The sequence below is a fragment of the Bombina bombina genome, chromosome 5, assembly GCF_027579735.1.
Source record: "Bombina bombina isolate aBomBom1 chromosome 5, aBomBom1.pri, whole genome shotgun sequence".
In the NCBI taxonomy this organism is placed as follows: domain Eukaryota; kingdom Metazoa; phylum Chordata; class Amphibia; order Anura; family Bombinatoridae; genus Bombina; species Bombina bombina.
This window is the reverse complement of record NC_069503.1, coordinates 300,492,807-300,520,293: the sequence shown is the minus strand read 5'-3', so window position 1 is coordinate 300,520,293 and position 27,487 is coordinate 300,492,807. Positions and strand designations below refer to the sequence as shown.

The window sequence follows — 27,487 nt, the reverse complement described above, 5'->3', positions numbered from 1 at the left end:
GCAGGTCTTCACATGTCAATTATGCAGAGAGCCAGGTTGACTTGCCAGGATAGTAGCTAATTTCCAAATCCTTGCTTTATTAAACATCCTGGCATTTGTATATACTTTAGTTGGGGGAAACACAAGGAGGCCTAAACAGAGCATAAATGCTGACCACACCCTGTTCAGATGACATGTGAGGCTGACCTGACTGAACAGAGAGGTAATGGCATGAGCAGGACCAGAGGGTAACCTAAGAGGGATTGTTTACACTGAAGAATTTAATATTATTGATAAGTATTAAAAAACACATAAACAGTGTTGATAAAATGAGTTATGCTTTCACATTTATCTTTGTAGTTTTCTTTCTATTGACAATGTTAGCTAATCAACGCTGACCTAGCTCGCAAATGTTTTGTAAGTTAATTAATGTAAACCTGGTGTTATCTGTTTGCAAAAAGCTAGGCCATGACTTAGATATGACACAGACAGGACAAAGAACCTACACTTGGAACATTGTCCTTTTTGTTTGTTCTTTTGGATCCTGAGGAGGAGAAACTGAAATATTGGTTGTTTATTAAAGAATATATATCGGGCTGGAACTCTAAATTGATTTAAAAGAATTGGTTGTTGGGAGTGGCAGTTCCTTTCTTCAGCTCCTTGTTTGAGGATACTGTCTTCTATTTTTCTAATATTGAAATAACGTAAGGTCAATCAGGAATATGGTAATTCAATTCCTCATTTTATTATGATTTACCATTATTCTTGTAGCCTGAAAGCTCTTTGGAGAAGAAACATCCTTCTCCTATTATAACTTGTTTTGCTTAGTCTGTAATCTTGCTCATTCAAGATTAAAAGTTTACTAATGCAGGCGCAAGCACTTTAAAAGGAACGCTCATGAACGAGTTTGGACTTAGCATGCATGTAGGCGTCACCCCCCCCCCCTAAAAACCTGTTCACATAATTGCAATCTCCTTTAAGAGTCTCTTATGAAGATACAAAGCAGCAAGGCATCAGGTTCAGGAGTTACAGATTAAGAAAGTTAAAATCCAAGTGTTTTGCATATAAAACTCATAGTCGCCATTTTATTTTCAGTTCACACTAAAATGTAAACGGACATTTAAAATATAAAAGAAAAACATATTGTTTAAAACTTTGTTTAAAGTTGCAAAGTGACCATATAGCAATATAAAAAGAGTGCACAGTTTGCCCCTCCTAACAACCTAAAAGATGCATTTACATGGCTTAGCAGTGGTGCGGATGGAAACGGATTGCAATAAATTTCCTTTTAAAACACAATTTTATAAGATGCCAGTACAGTAGTGACAATCAGAACAGTGTGAATATGACATAATCAAATATTAAAAATTAAATATAAAAACACAATATTTGTACATGTTGGTATCCTGAAGTAAATTATCCTGCAGAGCCCCTAAGTTCTACATGATATCATGTAGTCATCATATCTGCATATGTATATGTGTAAATGGAGCCGTAAATGGAGCCGTAAGCTACCGAAGCGGCCGACAGTTAAAAGTAAATTACGGCTCCATTTTAGTACCAGGTTTCCATTGAAAAAGCTTCCGCTTTGCGTGCAGTCGCTCTTTTCGTGTAGGTGTAAGTTAGCGTTGTGTTAACGCTTCCACCCGATGCCAGATTTCTAAAATATTAATAAGTTACTATGGTAACCCGACCTTACACTACACTCGATCGTATTTACGGCGCTGCATACAAGTGCGGTGCGTATATATATGTTCCCCATTGCTCGCAGTTAAAATCAAACACCTAACGCATGCGCAATATCTCAAATCAATCAATCATTTGAAAAATCAAATCAGCCAATAGGAATGCAAGGTACACCATTTCTAAATGGGTACCTTGCATTCAACTTCAGTGTACGGTGGTGATCATATGAAGAGGACGCTCCGCGCAGGATGTCATCACCGTCCAGGATAGCTCCGCTCCGTGCCGCCGGTTAATTTTTATTTTTAGGTAAAAGAGATTATTTCTTTAGGACAATGCCCTACAAAAGGACCTTTTAAGGGCTATTGGGAGTTAAGTCTTAGATTAGGGGGTGTTTATATTTTTTTTAAATTTGTTTATAGGGTATTAGATTAGGTTTAATTTTTTTATTTTGGATAATTCGGTTTATTTTTTTCTGTAATTGTAGACTTTTTTTTAATTTTTGTAATTTGAGATTTAAGTATTGTAATTTAATTTTAGGTTTAATTTTTAAATTAATGTTAGGTTTTTTATTTTAATTGTAATTTAGGATTTAATATTTTAATTGTAAATTAGGATTATTTTAGTTTATGTAATGGGGTTAATTTAGGGGGTGTTAGGTTAGGGGGCTTAGTGATTCGTTATTTGCGTTGAGGGGGCATGGCGGATTAGGGGTTAATAGTTTAAATATCTAGATTGTGTTGTGGGGGCATGGCGGATTAGGAGTTAATAGTTTAAATAGCTAGAATGCGTTGTGGGGGCATGGCGGATTAGGAGTTAATAGTTTAAATAGCTGGATTGTGTTGTGGGGGCATGGCGGATTAGGGGTTAATAGTTTAAATAGCTAGATTGCTTTGTGGGGGCATGACGGATTAGGGGTTAATAGATTTATTATAAATTGCGATGTGGCGGGATAGCGGGTTTTGATGTGTCGGGTTAGATTTCAATGGGAAAAAGGTCTCAAAAAGCACCTTTTTCCTATTTTACACGTAGTTGAGCTGGGTGTAATTTTTGTTACTGTATCGGCAGCCTCTGACAGTGTATTAACGGTTTCCGCGGGCATTAGAAACCTGGTGTAATTTAAAGATTAGCGGCTTCTGATACTTTGTATGGGACACGATAATGTTTTTGGTAGCCAAAGTCCTGTTGACGAAATTGAGTTCTAACGGGCCGTTGGAAGCAGTCGGTGAACGATATTGCTTACGACAACTTATTTAACGGTTTGTGAGCGTACGCAAACCTAATTACGGCTCAATGGAAACAAGCACTCAGTCAACCAGTAACTAGAGGCAAATGTGTGTAACCACCAATTAAATGCTAGCTCCCAGTAGTGTAGGACACCATTCACCAATAGAAAAAAGAAAATTTGAAAATAGTAATGAATTCTAAAGTGAATTAAAGGATTTTCCCATCATTTATATAAAAAATGAGTGGTTAAGATGTTAAAAAATACTGTTTGCAATAAAATAATTCAGTAAAAGCTATTGACATTTAAGGTGAAACTAAGAGGAAGTGCATACTTGTGTACAATGTATACCTAACCATCCTATTACTCACTTGCAAACTGAAATAAGTCTGTGAGGCAATTTCTATTGAAAAAGTTCTTTTTTGGCATATTTTTGTTCTCTCCTAGGCATTGGTAAATCTGCTGTTTCCCCCCTCTCAATAATATTAGCTCACACCCAAGGGGGCCAGGGGCATATGAAAATGTCATGCATTGTACACAAGTGAAGAGGCTGCACAACGGGTCAATTTAAAAAAACACATTTATTAAGGCAAAAAAATAAAACCTAGGCAGACATGGAAGGAAACAAAGCAGTCTGACGAGTTTTGCGCCCCTAGTGGCGCTTAATCATAGACTTGGTTGGTACACATAACAGACATCTTTATATAGGGCAAAAATGCCCTCACATTTGCCAATACTTCATTTAAATTAAAAATACATTAAATAAATTATAGCAAAATATATATCCATTAATGTACACGTTATGCACAACATAAACAGTAATAAATATTATCCAGTTCACAAAGTAGGAAAACAGTTTAAATTAGAATACATTCATTTTATCTTGTATAATCAATTATTTATTTAACTAACAAATGCTGGGATGCAATTTCAGGATAAGGGGATGTGAAGTAATGTAGCCCTGTATATAAATGCTGTAAAAACAGACCCTATTCTTATATAGTATATACTGCAGGGGACCTTTTATAAAGGATACATTTATCCCGTAATAGGGTTGTAATATGGAAGTTAGTGCGAACGTCACATACCCCTAAACAAATACAAGATCTTGGAAAAAAAGAGCTTTACTGGATTTTTAAATTAAATTAAACACAAGAATCCCTAATGGGATGAACAAAGAATGGGATATCAACTACTTTGTGTAATTTAAAATATATGATTGTGTGAAGCTATGCTGTATGTCATTTTGTCATATTGCTGTAAATATATATATTTAGGGGTATGTGATGTTCGCAATAACTTCTATATTACGACCCTATTACGGGATAAATGTATACTTTATAAAAGGTCCCCTGCAGTATATACTATATAAGAATAGGGTCTGTTTTTACAGCATTTATATACAGGGCTACATAACTTTCACATCCCCTTATCCTGAAATTACATCCCAGCATTTGTTAAATAAATAATTGATTATATAAGATGAAATGAATATATTCTAATTTAAACTATTTTCCTACTTTGTGAACTGGATAATATTTATTACTATTTATGTTGTGCATTACTTGTACATTAATGGATATATATTTTGCTTTCATTTATTTCATGTATTTTTTCTTTAAATGAAGTATTGGCAAATGTGAGGGCCTTTTTGCCCTATATAAAGATGTCTGTTATGTGTACCAACCAAGTCTTATGATTAAGAGCCACTAGGGGCGCGAAATGCATCAGCCTGCTTTATTTCCTTTTATGTCTGCCTAGGTTTTATTTTTTGCCTCAATAAATGTGGCTTTTTAATTGACCCGTTGTGCAGCCTCTTCACTTGTATCCATTTGTCTTGGTGGTAGTGGTTCCCGCCTCCTGGGCTAAACACCTTGCCTGATTTGACGAGACTCCACTCTGCCTGTTCCTTGATGATGTCAACCACCCGCGACCAGTTTTTCCATAGGAACGCCGGCTGCTGCGGTCATTGAATCACTTTGTCATGCATTGTACCCCCACTATCCATTTTTTAAACAAGTTTAATTTTTTAAACAAGTATATCCATAACATAATAAGCACAATGGACAGGGCTGTAAGTTTAAAGGGATATGAAACACAATTATTTTCAGTCATTATTCAGATAGAGCATGCAATTTTAAGCAACTATCTAATTTACTCCTATTATCAATTTTTCTTCGTTCTCTTGCAATATTTATTTGAAAAGCAGAAATCTAAGATTAGGAGCCAACCCATTTTTGGATCAGCACCTGAGTAGGCTCCTAATCTTAGATTTCTGCATGCTTTATCTGAATCATGAAAGAAAAAAATTGGGTTTAGTATCCCATTAAGGTGTAGACCATTTTTTAGTCTGCTGTTTGACTCAGCAGATCCAGCAGATTCAAACAGCATATATTTGCCCAGAGTATGATTTAGCAGTGTAAGAGTTAATATTACTTGCTAATACCTTACCTGACTTTCCCTTTGGTGTTTCTAAGAACAGTTGCTGCAAAATTCTGTGTAACCCCAACCAGGCTTATTCCATCCACTTCTATAATTTGGTCATTGACTAGGATTCTGTAAGATAAAACAGATTAATATAAACATTATTTTTATGCTTAACCATATACCCATATTGCAAATAAAATAAAGGGCAACATTTTTTTTTAAAGGGGCAAATAATAAAAGCCATATTAAATTAAAATAAAGCAGTAATATTCATATGTAAAAGCTGCACAGTAGAATAGTGACGTTAAAAATGAAAAAATTACCAAAAATAATACCCTCAATCCAGGAAAATGAAAGTGATTGCAAATCCTAGCGTTTGTGAAACACTAGGATTTACCAGTGGAACAAATAAATACTTCATTCTGAAAGCTCCTTTATTTGTTTGAAGCGTTCGCCTCACTGAGCTCCTCAGGTAGCCCATGGCAGAACACTATTTTGCTGTAAAGTGATGTTTCCACCTCTTAGCCAAAAGCCATGCTGGACAGCTTGTGCCATGCCGGATAACTAGCACGCTATTTGCTAAGATCACCTTACAGAAAAATAGCGTTCTGCCGTGGGCTTCCTTGAGGAGCTCAGTGCGACGAACACTTCAAATAAATAAAGGAACTTTCAGCATGAAGAATTTTAGACTTTATGACTTAAAGTTCCGTTTATTTGTTCCACTGGTAAATCCTAGCGTTTCCCAAACCCTAGGATTTACTATCACTTTAAGCAAATAAAACATACATTAATTCAATTGGTCAAAACAGCTGGATATATATTAGGTAACAATAAGTATATATTTTGAATAAAAAATACTATTTTGCATAGGAAAACATTACAATGTGTGTTTTGTGTTAAACACACCTATTTGCTATTTACATTAACAGCTCAATTTTTCATTTATGTAACATTTTATTCTATTTAGAACTTGATCCTAATGAGAATAGGCATTTTTCCAGTATGTATATAAATAGATAATGATGTTGGTCTCCTAAGAGAGTAAGGGAGAAACGTTGGAGAATATACTGTTAGCTGCGGTGAGCCTAATAAAATATACCATGCATTTTTTAGCATATCTTGTATCTTGGCTACCAATGCCACATTAAACCATTCTGCTTTTAATTAACCTTTTGGACTTACAATTATGTTTTAGCTTGTTCAACAAGGTATCTGTTCTTCCGTATACTTGTGTTCTGCAAGTCAAGCATGAGAAGTTCTTTGTGTATACGTAAAATTCATTAGGGGAAAGCTGTAGCTGTATTTAACCCAATGTTAGCAGAACACCAGTGAAAATATTATGTGGCTTTCTGGATAATATTTTAGTTTACCACTAAACAGTTAATTAGGTTTATTGTGATGTGGGGGGTTGGCGGTTTATGGGTTAATAGGTTAATTAGGTTTATTGCAATGTGGGGGTTTGTTGGTTTAGGGGTTAATATTTTAATTATGTTATTTGCGTTGTTTAATTTGTGGATTAGGGGTTAATTACTTTATTATTTTGCGATGTGGGGGTTGGTGGTTTAGCTGTTTGTTAATATTTCTTGCTGGCGCTTAGCTTTTTTTTGTAAATACTTCATTCAGGCGGTTAGGTTTTTTTATTATTTTGTGCGGGCGATTAGTTTTTTGTTATTTTGTGCGGGCAGTTGCGTGTTTTTTTTCTTAATGCTTTGTTTGCCTTCACTGCATCCAGGTAGACTCTAATCTTTTGGCTGCGTTGCGCAGCCAACATTCCTTTGAGGATGCGTGCACAACTAGCGACGGCAATGGACGCGTTACAAACCCGATTATATTATAGATATGGAGAATTAGTGGAAAAATTATCACTATGGTTTATTAGTGGTTAAAAGTTTCTAGCCCACAGGGAAAATTTTACTAGTCCACTCAAATAAAAGGTAAAATGAAAAAAAGACAAAATTTTTACTCATCCACTGCAATTTCTTTCTGGTCCGAAACTAGTGGACTAGTAGAAATGTCAAGCCCTGTCTAGGAACATATATTACTACAGTTTTACACAACAAAACACTTTAAATGTTAGTTTAAGGGACACAAACCCCAAGATTTCCCTTCATGAGCATGAAATTTCAAACAACTATCCACCTTAATTCTGTTATTTAATTTTCTTCATTCTTTTGTTATCCTTTGTTTAAAAAGCAGCAATGCACTAGTGGGTGTAGCTGAACACAATGGGTGATCCAATGACATATATGTGCAGCCACCAATCAGCCACCAATCAGCTAGCTGCCAGTAGTGTATTGCTTCTCCTTAGTCCTCCTAGGCATTTTTTTGAACAAAGGGTAAAAAAACATGAAACAAATTATACAACAGAAGTAAATTGGAATTGTGTTTAAAATCGCATGCTCTAACTGAATCATGAAAGATTAATTTTGACTTTACTGTCCCTTTAATATGACTTAGCAGAGGCAGAGCTAAACCATTTAAAGACTTAGATGTAGCAAATACTGTCCTTAGGTTGACATTGGTTACCTATGAATATTATTAATGATCTATAGGGTCATACAACTTAGGAAAGTCCTTAACAAAAAAAAAACTGTTATCATGTGATAAAAATGTTGACCATACCAAATGGCTTTGGAGTGGTGCACAGGCCAGGAGAAATCACACCCTATGGACCTAATTGTTTAGCTTGAGTACTATAATCAGGTAAAAAACATACGGCCAGATTACGAGTTTTGCAAGTTATGTCCACCGCTCACCTTTAATAGCGCTGCTATTACAGGTTTGCAAAAAAATGGCGTTAGCGGGCAATATGGCAGCGTTGAGCTCCATACCGCATGCAAATAACAGCGTTGCTTTGAGCTGGTTTTACGTGCTCGTGCACAATTTCCCCATAGACATCAATAGGGAGAGCCACCTAAAAAAAAACTAACACCTGCAATAAAGGAGCGTAAAGCTCTGTAAAGCAGCCCCATTGTTTCCTATGGAGAAAGAAAACTTATGTTTAAACCTAACACCCTAACATAAACCCTGAGTCTAAACACCCCTAATCTACCACCCCCGACATTGCCGACACCTACATACACTTATTAACCCCTAATCTTCCGCCCCCAATGTCGCCGCCACCTACATTACACTAATTAACCCCTAATCTGCCGCCCCTGACATCGCCGCCACCTACCTACACTTATTAACCCCTAATCTGCCACCCCCAACGCCGCCGCCACTATACTAAAGTTATTAACTCCTAAACCTAAGTCTAACCCTAACCCTAACACCCCTAACTTTGATATAATTAAAATAAATCTAAATACAAATTACTATTATTACCTAAATAATACCTATTTAAGACTAAATACTTACCCGTAAAATAAAACCTAAGCTAGCTACAATATTACTAATAGTTACATTGTAGCTATCTTAGGTTTTATTTTTATTTTACAGGTAAGTTTGTATTTATTTTAACTAGGTAGAATAGTTGTAAACACTTATTAACTATTTACTAGCTACCTAGTTAAAATAAATACAAAGTTACCTGTAAAATAAAACCTAACCTGTCTTACACTAAAACCTAACATTACACTAAAATTAAATAAATGAAATTAAAAAAATACATTTATCTAAATTACAGAAAATAATAAACACTAAATTACACAAAATAAAAAAGAAATGATAAAATATTTAAACTAATTACACCTAATCTAATAGCCCTATCAAAATAAAAAAAAACTAGCCTACACTAAACTGCCAATGGCCCTTAAAATAAAAAAAATAAAACCCACCCAATAAACCCTTATAAAAACCTAACACTAACCCCAGAAAATCCCCTTACAGGTTTTGAAGACCGGACATCCATCCTCAATGAAGCCGGGAGAAGTCTTCATCCAAGTGGCAAGAAGTCTTCAACGAAGCCGGCAGAAGACTTCATCGAAGTGGCAGAAGTCATCCTCCAGGCGGGCAGAAGTCTTCATCCAGACGGCATCTTCATCCTTCCATCTTCAAAACATCCGGCACGGAGCATCCTCTTCTTTTGATAATTCTTGAAGAATGAAGGTTCCTTTAAATGACATAATCCAAGATGGCATCCCTTGAATTCCAATTGGCTGATAGAATTCTATCAGCCCATCGGAATTAAAGGGTTAAAAATCCTATTGACTGATGCAATCAGTCAATAGGATTGAGCTTGCATTCTATTGGCTGATTAGAACAGCCAATAGAATGTGAGCTAAATTCTATTGGTTGATTGGATCAGCTAATAGGATTAAGATTAATCCTATTGGCTGATTGCATCAGCCAATATAATTTTTTCACCTTTAATTCCAATTGGAATTCGGAATTCAAGGGATGCCATCTTGGATGACGTCATTTAAAGGAAGCTTCATTCTTCAAGATCTAGCGAAAGAAGAGGATGCTCCGCGCCGGATGCCTTGAGGATGGAGCTGCTCCGCATAGGAAGGATGAAGATAGAAGATGCCGTCTGGTTGAAGACTTCTGCCCGCCTGGAGGACGACTTCTTGGCACTTGGATGAAGACTTCCCCCGGCTTTGTTGAGGACTTCTGCCCGCTTGGATGAAGACTTCTTCCGGCTGGATGAGGATGGATGTCCGGTCTTCAAAAATTGTAAGTGGATCTCTGGGGGGTTAGTGTTAGCTTTTATTAAGAGTTTATTGGGTGGGTTTTATTTTTAGATTAGGGGTTTGGGCAATGAAAAAGAGCTAAATGCCCTTTTAATGTCAATGGGGAGCTTAGTTTTTTTAGATAGGATTTTATTTGGGGGGTTTGGTTGTGTGGGTGGTGGGTTTTACTGTTGGGGGGTTGTTTGTATTTTTTTTTTTTACAGGTAAAAGAGCTAATTTATTTGGGGTAATGCCCAGCAAAAGGCCCTTTTAAGGGCTATTGGAAGTTTAGTGTAGGCTAGGTTTTTTTATTTTGGGGGGCTTTTTTATTTTGATAGGGCTATTAGATTAGGTGTAATTAGTTTACATATTTGATCATTTCTTTTTTATTTTGTGTAATTTAGTGTTTATTTTTTTTGTAAATTAGTTAATAGTATTTAATTAATGTAATTAATTTAATTTTAGTGTAATTTTAGGTGTTAGTGTAACTCAGGTTAGATTTTATTTTACAGGTAACTTTGTATTTATTTTTACTAGGTAGTTAGTAAATAGTTAATAACTATTTACTAACTAGTCTACCTAGCTAAAATAAATACAAACTTAGCTGTGAAATAAAAATAAAGCCTAAGATAGCTACAATGTAACTATTAGTTATATTGTAGCTACCTTAGGGTTTATTTTACAGGTAAGTATTTAGTTTTAAATAGGAATTATTTAGGTAATGATAGTAATTTGTATTTAGATTAATTTTAGTTATATTAAAGTTAGGGGTGTTAGGGTTAGGGTTAGACTTAGGGTTAGGTTTAGGGTTTAATATATTTATTTAGTGTTAGTGATGTGGGAGGCCAGAGGTTTAGGGGTTAATAACTTTAGTATATTGGGGGCAGCAGATTAGGGGTTAATGAGTGTAGTTAGGTTGTGGCGATTTTGGGGGCAGCAAATTAGGGGTTAATAACAGTAATGTAGGTTGCGGCAATGTTAGGGACAACAGATTAGGGGTTAAAAAGTGTATGTAGGTGGCGACGACATTGGGGGCAGCAGATTAGGGGTAAATAATATTTAACTAGTGTTTGAGTACGATGCAGGAGTATGGCGGTTTAGGGGTTAATATGTTTATAGTGGCGGCGATGTCCGGAGCGACAGATTAGGGGTTAATAATTTTATTTTTGTGTTTGCGATGCGGGAGGGCCTCGGTTTAGGGGTTAATAGGTAGTTTATGGGTGTTAGTGTTCTTTGGGACACTTTAGTTATGAGTTTTATGGTACAGCTCTGTAACGTAAAAACCCATAACTACTGACTTTCAGTTTACGGTACGGATCTTGTAGTGATAGGCTGTACCGCTCACTTTTTAATCGGACAGGCAAACTCATAATACCGGCGCTATGGAAGTCCCATTGAAAAAGGACTTTTTAAAAGGTGCGGTAGTTACGTTGTGTGACGGCCAAAAAAGTGTGCGGTACAGCTGTACCTACAAAACTCGTAATAGCAGCGGTAGTGAAATAGCAGCGTTATAAGGCTTTTACACTCATACCGCAAAACTTGTAATCTAGCCATTGGGTATTAATTGTAATATTTATTTGTAATTATTTTAATTAGGTTAAAGTTAGTGGGTGTTAGGGTTAGGGTTACGTTAGGGTTAGACTTAGGGTTAGGTTTAGGGGTTAATAACTTTAGTATAGTGGCGGCGACATTAGGGGCAGCAGATTAGGGGTTAATAACAGTAATGTAGGTTGCGGCAATGTTTGGGACAGCAGATTAGGGGTTAATAAGTGTATGTAGGTGGCGACGACATTGGGGGCAGCAGATTAGGGGTTTATAAAATTTACTAGTGGTTACGATGCGGGAGTGTGGCGGTTTAGGGGTTAATATGTTTATTATACTGGCGGCGATGTCCGGAGCGACAGATTAGGGGTTAATAATTTAATGTTAGTGTTTGTAATGCGGGAGGGCCTCGGTTTAGGGGTTATAGGTAGTTTATGGGTGTTAGTGTACTTTGTAGCACTTTAGTTATGAGTTTTATGGTACAGCTTTGTAACGTAAAACCCATAACTACTGACTTTCAGTTTACTGTACGGATCTTGTCGGGATAGGCTGTACCGCTCACTTTTTGGCCTGACAGGCAAACTCGTAATACCGGCGCTATGGAAGTCCCATTGAAAAAGTGTGCGGTATAGCTATACCTACGAGACTCGTAATAGCAGCGGTAGTGAAAAAGCAGCGTTATGAGGCTTTTTCACTCATAACGCAAAACTCGTAATCTAGCCGATAGAAAGTAATAATGAGATGCTACTGGACACAAAGTTTATCTAGTTCACCCCATAGAATTATACTACTGCTGGACTGATGTGTATTATTGGAAGCCATATAGGTGTTTCTAGCCAGGTTTGTGCTATTTTCTATATCTTCTGATCAATATATCACACAATATTTTAACACTGGATTGCAGTTCAGTTGTACTGAAACTAGTACCTCCCTCACAATCATAATACCGTGACGACAAGTGTGCTCTAATGCAGTCCCCAAAATATACAAATGGTTTTGGTTTAAGGGACATTATACACAACATTTTCTTTCATGATTCAGATAGAGCATACAATTATAAACAACTTTCCAATTTACTTTTGTTATCTAATTTGCTTTGTTCTTTTGGTATTCTTTGTTGTAAAGCATACCTAGGTAGGCTTAGGAGCTGGGAGCTAGCTTCTGATTGGTGGCTGTACATTGGTGGCCTGTTGTCATTGGCTAACTGATGTGTTTAGCTACCTCCCAGTGGTGCGTTGCTGCTCCTTCAATAAAGTATTCCAAGAGAATGAACCCAAATTGATAATAGAAGTAAATTGGAAAGTTGTTCAAAATTGTACATCTGAATAATTAAAGAAATATTTTGTGTTTCCTGCCCCTTTAAGTATCTCACCTCTTGGGAAAAAAACAGCAAAATGTGTTATTATTCTAAAACCAAGAACATTGGTACGTGTTCGACACTGGATATCGGCAAAGACATAAACAAAGCACACACAAACTTACTAAATATATGCTATAAGCATTACACATTTGAAATATTGCATCGTGGAAGAGGAATAATTCCAAGACTATTGTAGCATTTAGACAGTGTGATTTTCATAAAAAAAAAAAAACACAAAACAAAAAAAAACCTGATGGCTTCCCTAAAACAATTATAACCGCATTTGAAGCTCTGTGGGAAAAACTTACTACACTGGAATTATAAGGTGGCACTTGGACCTATTTTTTTTTTTCATAAGGACCCCCTTGTTTAATTGATTACATTTTAGTAATATGTCATTCTGTTTTTATTTTGCTATAATTTAGAGCAGCAGTCGCCAACCAGTGGTCCGTGGACCACTTGTGGTCCACGAGAAGATGTTGGTGGTCCTTGACACCATCAAGCAGAAATTATTCTCCTCTGATGGTGTCACCCCCATCACGCCGCAACTCCCTACACTGCCTGGCTGGACATTAGTGAAAATTGACAGAGGAGGAGTTAAATTTCAATCTCCTTATGCACTTTGCATAGTGCTGCGCAACTTGGCTAGCTAGATTGTATTTTTAACTCCTCCCGCCCGGCGCGCTGCTACGAAGGAAGATGCTTCCATCCTAGCTAGCAGAGGTTGGTATAGTCTTGGCTTGAAATAGTGAAATTAAAGTATATATAAAAAGAAAATCTTAAAAAAAAACTCTTATATTTCATTTATTTTCTTCCCTTTACCTGTCTCTTTGTAATATTTTTCCTAATTCCCTCACATGGACTTACATCACTGTTTGTCTTACTCCCATCCATCTAATTTTTTAATTTTTACTAAATATTAATTTTATTCTAATAATTTTCCCGCACACAAAGTCATTGATTAATTTTTCTACCCACAAAGCCACCTGAATTCCAGTAATTGCCATCCAGTTGATCAGCCATATCCCACCAGTATTATAGTAATTGCCAGTACCATCAGTCGTGGTTAGCTCACATCCATATTGAGAGCTATCTGATATAAACTTAATTTATGACTCCAATGTCTGTCCATGATCATAAGTAGTTTTGCATAATTCCTAACTGGGGAGGTAACTTGGAAGACTTGTGTTCCTTTTAAACATAATTACTTGGCACTCACCTTTCATCTGTCATTTGGAAGTATAGTGGCTGAGGTCCGAAAGGTTGGCGACCCCTGATTTAGAGGACTTGTTTTAGTTACTGCTATTGTTGTAGGTTTGTTTGATCTTAAATGTCCATAATAATTTGAATTAGTCCTTCTTACATTTTGCCATGCAGGTTATAGCTCAAGAGTTTAGACCAGTATATATATTTTTTTAATTTGTTTTACAAATGTCACTATTACTGTGGGGATTTTTTGTAGATAAATCATAAAATCTCCTATTTTTCTACAAGATGTCAGAATAATTAACTAATAATCTACTCACATTGCATTACAAACATAAAAAAATTGTCAGGTTAGTGAGACTAAAAAACATACATTATGCTTGGCATCATTCCTTACTGTTGGGAAATACTGAACCTGGCGACCAGAAGGAGGCAAAGACACCCCAGCTAAAGGCTTAAATACTCCCCCTACTTCCCTCATATCCCAGTCATTCTGCCAAGGGAACAAGGAACAGTAGAAGAAATATCAGGGTATAAATGGTGCCGGAAGAGAAAAACTAATTTTGGCCCGCTTATCTGAGTATAAGGGAGGGGGCCATGGACTCTCCACATACAGAAGGAAATGCAATTATCAGGTGAGCATAATTTATGTTTTCCTTCTTAATATGAGGAAAGTCCATGGCATCATTCCTTACTGTTGGGAAAACTATATCCAAGCTCTAGAGAACACTGAATGATAACAGGAGAGGTAAAGGGAAGGCGGACCTTAATCTGAAGGCACCACAGCCTGTAAAACCCTTCTCCCAAAAGCTGCTTCAGTTGAAGCAAAAACGTCAAATTTGTAGAATTAAAAAAAAAAGCATGTAAGGAGGACCAGATAGCCGCCTTACAAATCTGATCCATAGAGGCCTCATTGTTAAAGACCCAAGAGGAAGCCACCGCTCTAGTGGAATGAGCCGTAATCCTCTGAGGAAGTCTAAGTCCCATTGACTCGTAAGCTAAGCGTATAAAACTCCTCAACCAAAAAAGATAAGGAAGTTGAAGAGGCATTCAGACCCTTACGCTTCCCAGAGTAGATAACAAACAAGGTAGAAGTCTGTCTAAAATCCGTAGTAGTTTGAAGATAAAAAATCAAAGCTCGAACCACATCCAGATTATGAAGTAAACGTTCCTTTAAAGAAGAAATATTAGGACACAAGGAAGGAACCACAATCTCCTGATTGATGTTACGACCAGACATCACCTTAGGAAAAAAAAAACAAGCGGTACATAGGACAGCCTTATCCGTGTGAAACACCAGATAAGGAGACTCACATTGCAAGGCCGCCATTTCAGAAACTCTGTGTGCAGGCGTAATTGCCAATAGAAAAATAACCTTCCAGGACAACAATTTAATGTTAACCGAATGCATAGGCTCCCACGGAGCCCGTTGCAAAAACTTATGAATAAGATTCAAACTCCAAGGTGGAGTCTTAGATCTAAACACAGGTCTGATACTGATCAGAGCCTTAATGAAGGATTGCACATCAGGGAGCTCTGCGAGTCTCTTGTGCAGCAAAACGGAAAAGGCCAATATCTGTCCCCTCAGGGAACTGGTATAAAGGCCCTTCTCCAGACCCTCCTGAAGAAGGGAAAGAATCCTGGCAGCCTTGACCTAGTGCCAGGCAAAACCCTGCTCTTCACACCAGAATAAGTAAGGTCTCCACACCTTATGATAGATGCGATGAGTAACAGACTTACAAGCCTGAATAAGAGTGTCAATAACCCTCTCAGAGAAACCTCTCTTGGCTAAGACTAAACGTTCGATACACGAGGGAGAAGTGGTAACGGTGGAAAAATGAAAATTAGATTGAACCTCCAAGGCACTGCTAATGCATTCGTCAGCTCCGCCTGAGGATACCTGGACTGCGACCCATATCTGGGTAGCTTGGAATTGAGCCGGGATGCCATGAGATCTATCTCTAGTGTCCCCCATCTGTTGTAAATCTCCACAAATGGGGTGGAGAGACCATTCCCCGGATGAAAAGATTATCTGCTGAGGAAATCCGCTTCTCAGTTGTCCACACCCAGAATGTGGATCACTGACAGCGAGCAGTTGTGGGCCTCCGCCCATTCCAGAATCCAAGATACTTCCCTCATTGCTAGGGAGCTCCTCGTTCCCCCTGATGGTTGATGGTCTCAAGAAGGATGTCCCTTGGGACAGGTGATCTGGACAGAGCCACCAGGAGAGCGATTCTTCTCTCGACCAGTTGTCCAGAGAAATCTGTTGAGACAGATCCGAGTGTTCCAATGTCTCAGCATGTACAGCTGAAGTGGTCCGAGATGGAATCTGGCAAAAGGAATGATGTCCATGCTGGACACCATGAGACCAATCACCTCCATACACCGAGCCACAGAGGGCCTTAAGGAGGTCTGGAGGGCAAGACAAGTTGAAGTCAGCTTGTAAAGTCTCTGGTCTGTAAGAAATATCCTCATGGATATAGAGTCTATTATAGTACTCAGGACTTCCACCCTGGTACTGGGAATAAGATAACTATTTTCTACGTTTATCTCCCATCCATGAGATTGAAGAAGAGATAGAAAGCCTTTCGAATGGTCCTCTGCCAGACGACAGGACAGTGCTTAAACCAGAATATCGTCCAAGTATGGCGCTACTGCTATACCTCTGGTTCTGGCCACTGCGAGCAGAGCCCCTAGAACCTTCGTAAAGACTATTGGAGCAGTAGCTAGACCAAACGGAAGTGCTATAAACTGGAACTGCTGGTCCAGGAATGCAAATCTTAGGAACTTGAAGTGTTCCTTGTGTATTGGAACGTAAAGGTAAGCATCCTTCAGGTCTATCGTGGTCATGAACTGTACTTCCTGAACTAAGGGAAGGATGGACCTTATTGTCTCCATCTTGAACGAGGGGACAGAAAATAATTTGTTTAAACACTTTTGGTCCAGAATCGGGCGGAAAGTTCCCTCCTTTCCTGGGACCACAAAAAGATTTAAATAGCAAGAGGTACCTGGACAATGACGCCCAGGGAGGAGAAATCCCTCACGCACCCCAGAAAGGCTTCTGTCTTTTCCGGCCTTGAAGACAGGTTTGACAAGAGGAATCTGCCCTTGGGTGGATGAGACTTGAAACCTATCCTGTAACCCTGAGTGATGACCTCCAGGACCCACGGGTCTTGCACATCCCCAAACCAAATGACCGAAAAGAGCGACAGTCTGCCCCCTACATGATCCACACCCGGATCAAGGGCCGCCCCTTCATGCCGACTTTGACTAAGCAGACTTCTTGCTCTGCTTGGATTTATTCCAGGACTGAGCCAGCTTCCAAGTCCCCTTGGATTGCTTGGGCTTTGCGTAGGGTTGCTGGCGTTGGGATTTATCTGAACGAAAGGAGCAAAAATTGGGACCTTGTCCCTTAAGTTTGTTCTTCTTATACTGCGGTAAAAAGGCACCTTTACCTCCAGTGTGTAACACTCGTGGGATACTCCTCTATCAGACCAAACTCGACCAGTAGTCTTGTTATCCCGGCGTTGAGCCAGAATGATAGGGAATATCCCAGAGCAGAGAAAGTTAGTGAAATGAGGAAGGCGGAACTCACCACAGGCAGGACAGTCCCCAGCAGCAACAGCAGAGCAGTCCAAGGATGAACCACTAGAATGGTCATGCAGGCATGGTTTGGCAACAGCAAAACAATCCAAGGATAAACCACTAGAATGGTCAGGCAGGCAGGGTTTGGCAACAGCAAAGCAATCCAAGGATAAACCACTAGAACGGTCAGGCAGGCAGGATTTGGCAACAGCAAAGCAGTCCAAGGATAAACCATTAGAATGGTCAGGCAGGCAGGGTTAAGGCAGGTAGAGTAGTCAGACAGGCAGGTTCAGCAACAGAAATCAGGCACTTAGAAAGAACGATCTGTCACACCCAGGAGTACACAAAGTAACACCTATACTTGGGCAGTGACAGATCTTTTGGGGAAGTTTAAATAGGCACAGGATTCACGCCACTGAGATTTGACCGGCATCAGGAACGTACAGCGATGACGTCAGCGCCGCAGGCATCTGAGCCAACACTGCCTCTGGCAACGAGCAGGGAAGGAGACGCCAGGCCCCTAGCAACGGCTGGACCAAATAGAATCTTTCCCTTAAATGGGAGGGAAAGAAATCTTGACTTTGAAGTCATGTCCGCAGACCAGGACTTCAGCCAGAGTGCCCTACGGGCTTGAACAGAAAAACCTGAAACCTTGGCATTCAGGCAAATAATTTGCATAATTTGCATCACAAAAGAATTATCCACCCTTAAGGCCTTAATTATTTCCTGGATCACATCGAGGAGACCCTCCACCTCAATCAACTCAGAGGAGGAGTGGCACCAGTAGGTAGCCGCTCCAGCAACCACAGTAACAGCCGCTGCTGGTTGAAACAAATATCCTGTATGTTGAAACATCTTTCTTAACAGAGTTTCAATTTTTCTTATTTATGGGCTTTTTAAAAGACGTGGAGATAGCGCCATTCAACTTAGGGATGGAGCCCCACAACTCCAATTGAGAGTCCGGGACCGGGAACAATTTTTTAATGAAGAACCAATTCTTTCCCATTCATTCTTAATAATGTTCGCCATCTTTACAGGAACCGGGAAAGTTTGTAGTACAACCCTGTCCTCGTAGACCTTATCTAATTTAGGAATCAAAGGTTCCTCAGGCAATTTAGACTCTGGAACCTCTAACGTAGCTAAAACTTCCTTCAGTACAAAGCGTAAATGCTCAACCCTAAAGTCTGGTTCCTCCGCAGCTGGAGTCCTAGAGGCAACAGATTCCGACCCAGAAAGAGCACCCTCTGAAGTATCAGAGGCGCCTTCATCATCGGAAAAGGTTGTATCAGATAAATCCAATAAACTAGCAGATGACCCCTGGGATAGGATAGCAATATTTAACCTTTTGTTTGCGCTTAGCAGGGCGAGGTAAAGCACTAAAGGCCACAGACACTGCCATTTGTAATTGCTCAGTAAAGTCTGGCAGTAAAAAGGTCCCTCCAGATGGAGGATTAGGAGTGCTACAGGAAGCTGCATGTGTATTAGGAGATGACTGTAGGGTGTGCACCTCACGGATGGAGACTCCTCAGAGGTGGATGGCTCAGTGGTATCAAATATATTAACTTTCTTAGATAAGATAACCTTATCAAGGCATGTGGAACATAATTGTGCAGGCGGCTATACCGTGGCCTCCTCACAATATAAACAGGTATTAGATTTACGTAAAGAGGGAGTACCCTCTAACGCATCAGAATCCTCCATAGCTTGCGCTTATAAAGCAGACTATAGATAATAAGAAAAAATGGCACCTTTATACCCCCAATGGCTGAGGTACTCACCACCTCCTATTCCCCAGGCCACACCGTTTCTTTTCCGGTAAATCGCATGGTCAGGAAAGAGGAAATGAGTGTAACCACACCTGGTCACATGGTGCGCAATGCAGGACCGCCCCTGCTATAGGAAAAAAGCGTGCCAAGCCTTACAGACTGCGAAGCTTCTTAAAACGAAAGTAAAACCTGTACGTTCTAACATCTGCCTGAGCCTCATCTCACACATGTCACAGCATAATCATAATAAAAGAAATTATGTGATTAATCCCTCCTGTTCAATAATCCCCCTCTGGAGATATTAACGCTTCATTCCATACAGATAAAAGGAGCCACACTGTGACCCTGTCTTCTTGTGTTATCATATGTCTATAAAAAATAAAGGAATCTTACCGGAATCTATGCTGTGGAACAGAAACACAGCCTCTCAAGTTTGACAGTATTGTAGCATCACTCCTGACATGGGGGCATATTTATTAAAGGCCTATCCGACATGATCCGATCAGCGGATCATGTCCGACAGACCTCGCTGAATGTGGAGAGCAATACGCTCTCCGTATTCAGAATTGCACCAGCAGCTCTTGTGAGCTGCTGGTGCAGCGCCGCCCCCTGCAGATTTGCGGCCAGCAGGGGTTGTCAATCAACCCGATCATACTCGATCGGGTTGATTTGTGGAGATGTCTGTCCGCCTCCTCAGAGCAGGCGGACAGGTTATGGAGCAGCGGTCTTCAGACCGCTGCTCCATAACTTGTGTTTCTGGCGAGTCTGAAGGCTCGCCAGAAACACGGGGCTTCAAGCTCCATACGGAGCTTGATAGATATGCCCCATGGACTTGAGTGATGGAAGCAGGCAGTGAAACTTGTCAATACTGATTGCCTAGGAGCTGTTAATACAAGTCTGGATGGGTTCACAGAAAGACTCTCCCTGCATCTCCAGACTCTAACATTCGTCAATGCTCTCACTGAAATGCTGACAAGACAATTTAAAACTTCAGTCCCATTTCGAAGGGCAGATACCCTTCATAAGGAACTACTCCGAATCTTCTGACACTTCTCTGCCAACCTCATGCGACGAAAGACAAAGAATGACTGGGATATGAGGGAAGTAGGGGGAGTATTTAAGCCTTTGGCTGGGGTGTCTTTGCCTCCTCCTGGTGGGCAGATTCAGTATTTCTCAACAGTAAGGAATGATGCCATGGACTCTCCTCATTAAGAAGGAAACCTTGTGTAATGGATATTGCTTTAAAAAAGTGGCACTAAAGACAACAAAAATACATTAAAAAATATATTTACACTCATATAAACACTATCTGATAAACATGAGTCACATAAATATTAATAGAAACAGTTATATGTGTTAAAAGGTATATGACAAGGTGTTTGACTGCAAAGGGCTATATTGTATAAATACATACATATACATATCTAAATATGTGTATGCATGCACATATATATGTATATATGTGTGTATATATGTATGGCTGTCTTTGTTTTATTGTATATTTACTGTACATATTTAACATTCCAATGTTCTTCGCATACAGAAAAATATTATTTTTATTGTAAATTCCTATAGATATATACTTAAAGATACCTATTTCACTTTAACATTATCAAATATATAGAAATGTATATTTAACAATACATTTAAAAAAAAATGTGAAGAACATAGGAATGTAAAATATATGCTCTTCGTGCTTCATGTTTCACACTTTAGTTCTAACGCTGTGTCAGGTTAGCACACATGAAGAATTTATAATCTTAAAGCACTTTCTTAAAATATTAAATATTAAAAATAATTATTAAAAATTTAGTTTTAGTAAAAAAAAACTAAATAATCCATAGGGCAAGATTTATTACAAGGCGAATGCCCTGATGAGTCGCAGGCTCACTCATTTAAGCCTGCAATTGATATTTATAAAGCAGCTGTTTAAACTGCTGCTTCATAAACCCTCTGCGCCAAACTAGAGTTGGCGGATAAAAATCTCCCCATATCATATTTATTCAACCGGGGTGATTGACAAGCCCTTCTCTCACACAATTAGCTGCATGAGGGTAGGGGGCAGTATTACTTCTAATATCAAATTTGTTGTGTTCCTATGGCATTCTGTGTTGAAGAGAGTAGGTAGGCATCTGGAGCAGTACATGGCAGGAAATAGTGCTGCCCTCTAGTGCTCTTGCAAAACTGCTGCCATAAAGTGCTCAGGAAATGGGCCGGCATCTAAGCATATGGCCCTGCTTTTCAACAAAAGATACCAAGAGAATGAAAAAATGATAATATAAGTAGATTAGAAAGTTGTTTAAAATTGCATGCTCTATCTGAATCATGAAAGAAAAAAAATTGGGTTTCATATCTCTTTAATATTCCATAGAAGACAATAGCCACGGCTTTTTTGTTTTACAAAACTGGATTGTTTTTCAGCTTTGCCCTTTGTAAAACGTGTTTTGTTTTTATCTAATTGACGGCTTTTTAAATATTCTGTTTTTATAGCTACTATAAAGTTCACACTGTACTGAACGTGTTATACTTCTTATAATGCTGCTACACTGTAACAAACTTGTAATTAATATAGAACACGTTTGTTACAGTGCATAATTAGAAGTATATATAATATCATTTTTGTCGTCAATTCCATTTCTTGTGGATCTGGCGATTCTTTTAATATTGAGCCTGAGAGCGAAAACTGAAAATAAACATTTCAGTATTTCTTCTGCACCTCCTTATATACCTTGCATACCTTCACAGTACTGCTATAAGGACATTTCCAGTATAGGTGGAAGCTCAAAAAGCCAAAGCCAGCCATTTCAAATTACAAAATAAAGGTAAATGAGCAGTTTGAAAACTATTTAATATACTCCAGGAGATAAAATGGATCATAGTGAACAAATTAAAGGAAAGTAAAAAAAAATAGACTATAATGTCTATCTAAGGCCTAGATTACAAGTGGAGCACTATTTTAACGTGTGCCCGTAAAAGGGCAAACTTGCTGGTTTACGAGCGCACGTTAAATAACCAGCCAGACCTCTGGTTAATAAAAAAAAAATGTCCCCCAATTGCCCCCAAATAAAGTTATAAAGTTAAAGTTTTATTGAAATAAAAAAATATTAGCATCTTTTTAAAAAATAAATTAAAAAAAACTGCACAAAGCAATTATAAGGGGTTAAAGTGAGGGGAAAATAGCACTGAAAATTGCCTTTACATTGAAGTCTATTTGGACTGTGTTTTTACTTTAAATATATTTGTATATGCTTATACACATGGCCCTCGGTTTACAACGGTTCAATTTGCACCGTTTCAGAATAACAACCTTTTTTCCAGTCATGTGACTGTTATTGAAAAGCATTGAGAAGCAGTCCATTGATTAAAATAGCCAGTAGGTGGAGCTGTCCGCTTGTGTTGCAGCAAAGCCAAGCAAGCTAAAATTAATCAATTTAACCAGACCTGTGCTATTAAGCAGATTTCAAAGGAACAAGATCTTCCTGTCTATAAATCAGTCCAGATTGGAATGCATAGAAAGAACGGTTTTGCAGAAAAATGCAAGTGAAGTCTGTGTTGTGCGATTATCTTATTAGGTTTATAATGCTGTTAAGCAAATGTTTTTGATCATTTAACTTAGTTTAATTATATATTCTGTGTTGTGTGATTATTTTATTAGGTTTATAATGCTGTTTAGCATTTAAAGTTTTCATTCAAAGCTTTAAAAATAATGTATTAGGTGTTACTTATGAACCTAACCCCGGCGTAAAGTGAGGGCTACCTGTATACATATATATGTACTGTATGTGTTAATATGTGTATATACACATATAAACACATAAAAATATATGTATATATTCATATACATATATTTTTTTAATATGCTGCGCTAGGTTCTATATTGTGTCTCACGGCATCAGAATGAGGCTCACATTGAAACCTAAGGAAGCAGGCTCTCGTGAGCACAAGGCTTACAGGCAATTGGGTCTATTTATCAAATCCCGGACGGACTTGATTCGCTATAGCGAATCATGTTCGCCCTGCATCGCTAAATACTGACAGCATACGCTGTCGGCATTTAACATTGCACAAGCATTTCTAGTAAAATGCTTGTGCAATGCCGCCCCCTGCACAGTTGAGGCCAATCGGCCGCTAGCAGAGGATGTCAATCATTCCGATCTTATCTGATCAGGATGATTGCAATCCGCAACCTAAAAGGTGGTGGACGAGTAATGGAGCAGCGGTCTTACAATGGCTGCTTCTTAACTACAGTTTTTAGCAATCCGGAAACTTAGCGGGGAGATAGCAGCATCCGCTGATTGGTAAAACTCCCCTAATGGATCAATAAGCCGCCTTAGACTGGAGCAACCCAGTATGGCAAAATCTGATCTCAGTACACCCACGTACGTTCACTAATTTGTACATACTCTGGTACAAACTATAGCACATAATAATGTATAATAGCTGTGAGATCTCAGACAGAAACTGTAACATTTGTGATAGAACTGCCGTATACTCCTTGTACTGTTATGCATTTAGGGTAACAAATAACCTCACACCAAAGGAAGTCAGATGCCATTCAACAAAGTACAGTGATGGTAAATTCAACAGTGCAATATAACTTTATTAGACAAAGTAACTTTAACAAATAAGTGTAGATTTATCAGTCATAGAAAGATGATAAACATCTCTTGTACTTAGAGTCAGGAGATGAAGCAACATTATTCTGAAGATGAATTATTCTGAAGAAACGTGGTGATAAGCTGGAAAGACGGAAGCCCATGCACTGTCTAATGCTCTGGTGTTCCCCCACAGAATGACTTCTTTACACAAGAATACACTGCCCTCCTGGTTCTTGTGGTTACACTAAGCACATGATTAGTAACAATGTGAAGAAATATATCTTGTTCTTAAAAAGAGAGAAGTAACTTGCATTACTTTCACATTCTGTTGCATGAGATAATCCTGAAACAAGCATCTCCAGACACATCCTCTTTTGTTTATGGCAATAAGGAATCATGTTATTTATTTTACTATACCCTGCACTCCTGAAATATTGTAACACACACATGTATTTATAATATACAAGTAAAAACAAACTTACATTAAAGACAAAATGAAACTTAAAGGGACAGTCTACACCAGAATTGTTACTGTTAAAAAGATAGCAAATCCCTTTATTACCCATTCCCCAGTTTTGCATTACCAACACAGTTATACTAACAGACTTTTTACTTCTGTGATTACCTTGTATCTAAGCCTCTGCAGACTGTCCCCTTATTTCAGTTCGTTTGATAGACTTGCATTTTAGCCAATCAGTGCTGACTGCTAGGTAACTCCACATGCGTGAGCACAATGTTATCTATATGACACACATGAACTAATGACCTTTAGTGGTGAAAAACTATCAAAATGCATTCATATAAAAGGCGGCCTTCAAGGTCTAAGAAATTAGCATATGAGCCTACCTAGGTTTAGCTTTCAACTAAGAATACCAAGAGAACAAAGCAAAATTGGTGGTAAAAGTAAATTGGAAAGTTGTTTAAAATTACAGTGTTATGTATAGTTCTAAAAACTGCAGCCATAGGCCTCTAGTTATCAAGCCGTCAACCGCAAATACGCTGGAATTCCGCAGCGTATTTGTGGCAAGGCTGATTCGCCTTAGTTATCAATCCCCTACTGTCCGGCAAAAGTAGAATATAGTGACGTAAGCTTCGATCCGCCGGACTCATTCCGACACAGATCGATGGTTACGCCACTACAGATGTTCCGAACGCAAGTTCGGGACAATCTGACTACTTTTGGTAGTTATCAAACTACTACCAGGTACGCTCGCCACTATTCCGGGCCAGCGTACCTGGATTTCAATCCGCCGCCCTGGAGGCAGTGGATCCCATAGGAATCAATGGGAGTCTGGCTGTTCCGATCAGCCAATAGAATGCGAGCTCAATCCGATTGGCTGATTGGATCGGATTTTTCCTACCTTAATTCCGATTGGCTGATAGAATCCTATCAGCCAAGCGGAATTCGAGGGACGCCATCTTGGATGACGTCCCTTAAAGGAACCTTCATTCGTCGTTCAGTCGTCGGTTGAAGAGGATGGCTCCACGTCGGCTCCTTTAAAGATGGCTCCGCTCCGGATGGATGAAGATTGAAGACGCCGCCTGGATGAAGACTTCTACCGGATGAAGGACCTCCTCTGCACACCTTGGATGAAGATTTCGGCCCGGTTGGGTGAAGACGGCTCAAGGTAGGATGATCTTCAGGGGGTTAGCGTTAGTTTTTTTAAGGGGGGTTTTAGAGTAGGGGTATGTGGGTGGTGGGTTTTAATGTTCGGGGGGTTGTATTTTTTTTTGCAGGTAAAAGAGCTGATTACTTTGGGGCAATGACCCGCAAAAAGCCCTTTTAAGGACTGGTAAAAGAGCTGGATACTTGGTAATTTAGAATAGGGTAGGGCATTTTTTTATTTTGGGGGGCTTTATTATTTTATTAGGGGACTTAGATTAGGTGTAATTAGTTTAAACTTCTTGTAATTCTTTTTTATTTTCTGTGATTTAGTGTTTGTTTTTTTTGTACTATAGTTTAGTTTATTTAATTTAATTTTAGGTAATTCTAGGTAATTTATTTAATTTATTTAATGATAGTGTAGTGTTAGGTTTAATTGTAACTTAGGTTAGGATTTATTTTACAGGTAATTTTGTAAGTATTTTTACTAGGTAGCTATTAAATAGTTAATAACTATTTACTAACTATTGTACCTAGTTAAAATAAATACAAAGTTGCCTGTTAAATAAAAATAAATCCTAAAATAGCTTCAATATAATTATTAGTTATATTGTAGCTATATTAAGGTTTATTTTATTGGTAAGTATTTATTTTTAAATAGGAATAATTTAGTTAATAATAGTAAGTTTATTTAGATTTATTAAAATAATATTAAAGTTAGGGGGGTGTTAGTGTTAGACTTAGGTTTAGGGGTTAATAAGTTTAATATAGGTGGCGGGGGGGTCCGGGAGCGGCGGTTAAGGGGTTAATGAGTTTAATGTAGGTTGTGGCGGTGTAGTGGGGGGCAGGATAGGGGTTAATAACTTTAATATAGGTGGCGGTGGGCTCCGGGTACGGCGGTTTAGGGGTTAAACAATTTATTTAGTTGCGGCGGGGTCCGGGATCCACAGGATAGGGGTTAATAACTTGAATATAGGTGGCGGCGGTGTAGTGGGGGGCGGGATAGGGGTTAATAGGTATAATGTAGGTGGCGGTGGGGTGCAGGAGCGGCGGTTTAGGGGTTAATACATTTATTATAGTCTCGGCGGGGTCCAGGAGCGGCGGTTTAGGGGGTAATAACTTTATTTTGTTATGGGGGGCTCCGGGAGCGGAGGTTTAGGGGGTAAAACAGTGTAGTTTAGTGTGGGTGCTTAGTGACAGGCTATCAAAAAAGCTGCAAAGAAGTCGATGACCAGCGAGATCGATGACTGTCAGTTAACAACAGTCCGCTGCTCATCGCTCCGTACTTGGTGCGCGGCTTCTTGACAGCTTTCTTGATAACTTTGGCGAGCGTATTCAGGTCCGCGGCGGCGATGGTAGGCGAGCGTATTGGGCCGGCGAATGCAGCTAAGTAGACAGCTTCATAACTAGACAGCTCCATAGACTGACAAAGGCACGTGCATGCTCCTGAGCTACTATTAGCTTATTTAGATTTACTCGTCAAGTAAGGATACCAAGAGAACAATGCAAATTTGATCAATAGAAGTAAAATAGCAAATTGTTTAAAATTAAGTCTGAATCATGATAGTTTAATGTTGTCTTTACTGTCACTTTATTTATAAGAAATAAAACTCCCAAAATGTACATGATACTATCAGTCACTTTAGTTTAAAGGTACATACATGTAATTAAATGCAAGTTTTACTAAAAGCAATTTTGAAATATATGTTTCACTTTTAAAAATGCTTCCTTTAAAAGCTATAACTTTCATCAGTGCCAGTGAACGTTCTATGAGGGTACTATGCACCTCCAAACACACGTGTAGCACGTTCGTTGAGCTGTGGAGGGCACTATAAAATGTGTACTGCATCTTTCAACTTTTTTGAGTCATTAAAAATTGAGCCGTAAGCTAGCAAAGTCG

At 38.7% G+C, this 27,487-nt stretch overlaps 1 protein-coding gene across 3 annotated transcripts in view; it reads right to left on the bottom strand.

Moving 5' to 3' along the window:
* Window positions 1-27,487, bottom strand: part of PPP1R9A (protein phosphatase 1 regulatory subunit 9A) — a 558,902-nt gene that overhangs the window by 260,415 nt on the left and 271,000 nt on the right. For all 3 annotated transcript variants that reach the window (XM_053714066.1, XM_053714065.1, XM_053714067.1), the window contains exon 5: window positions 5,339-5,443. In XM_053714066.1, the coding sequence (XP_053570041.1) occupies window positions 5,339-5,443 (105 nt within the window). The remainder of the gene's footprint in view (window positions 1-5,338; window positions 5,444-27,487) is intronic.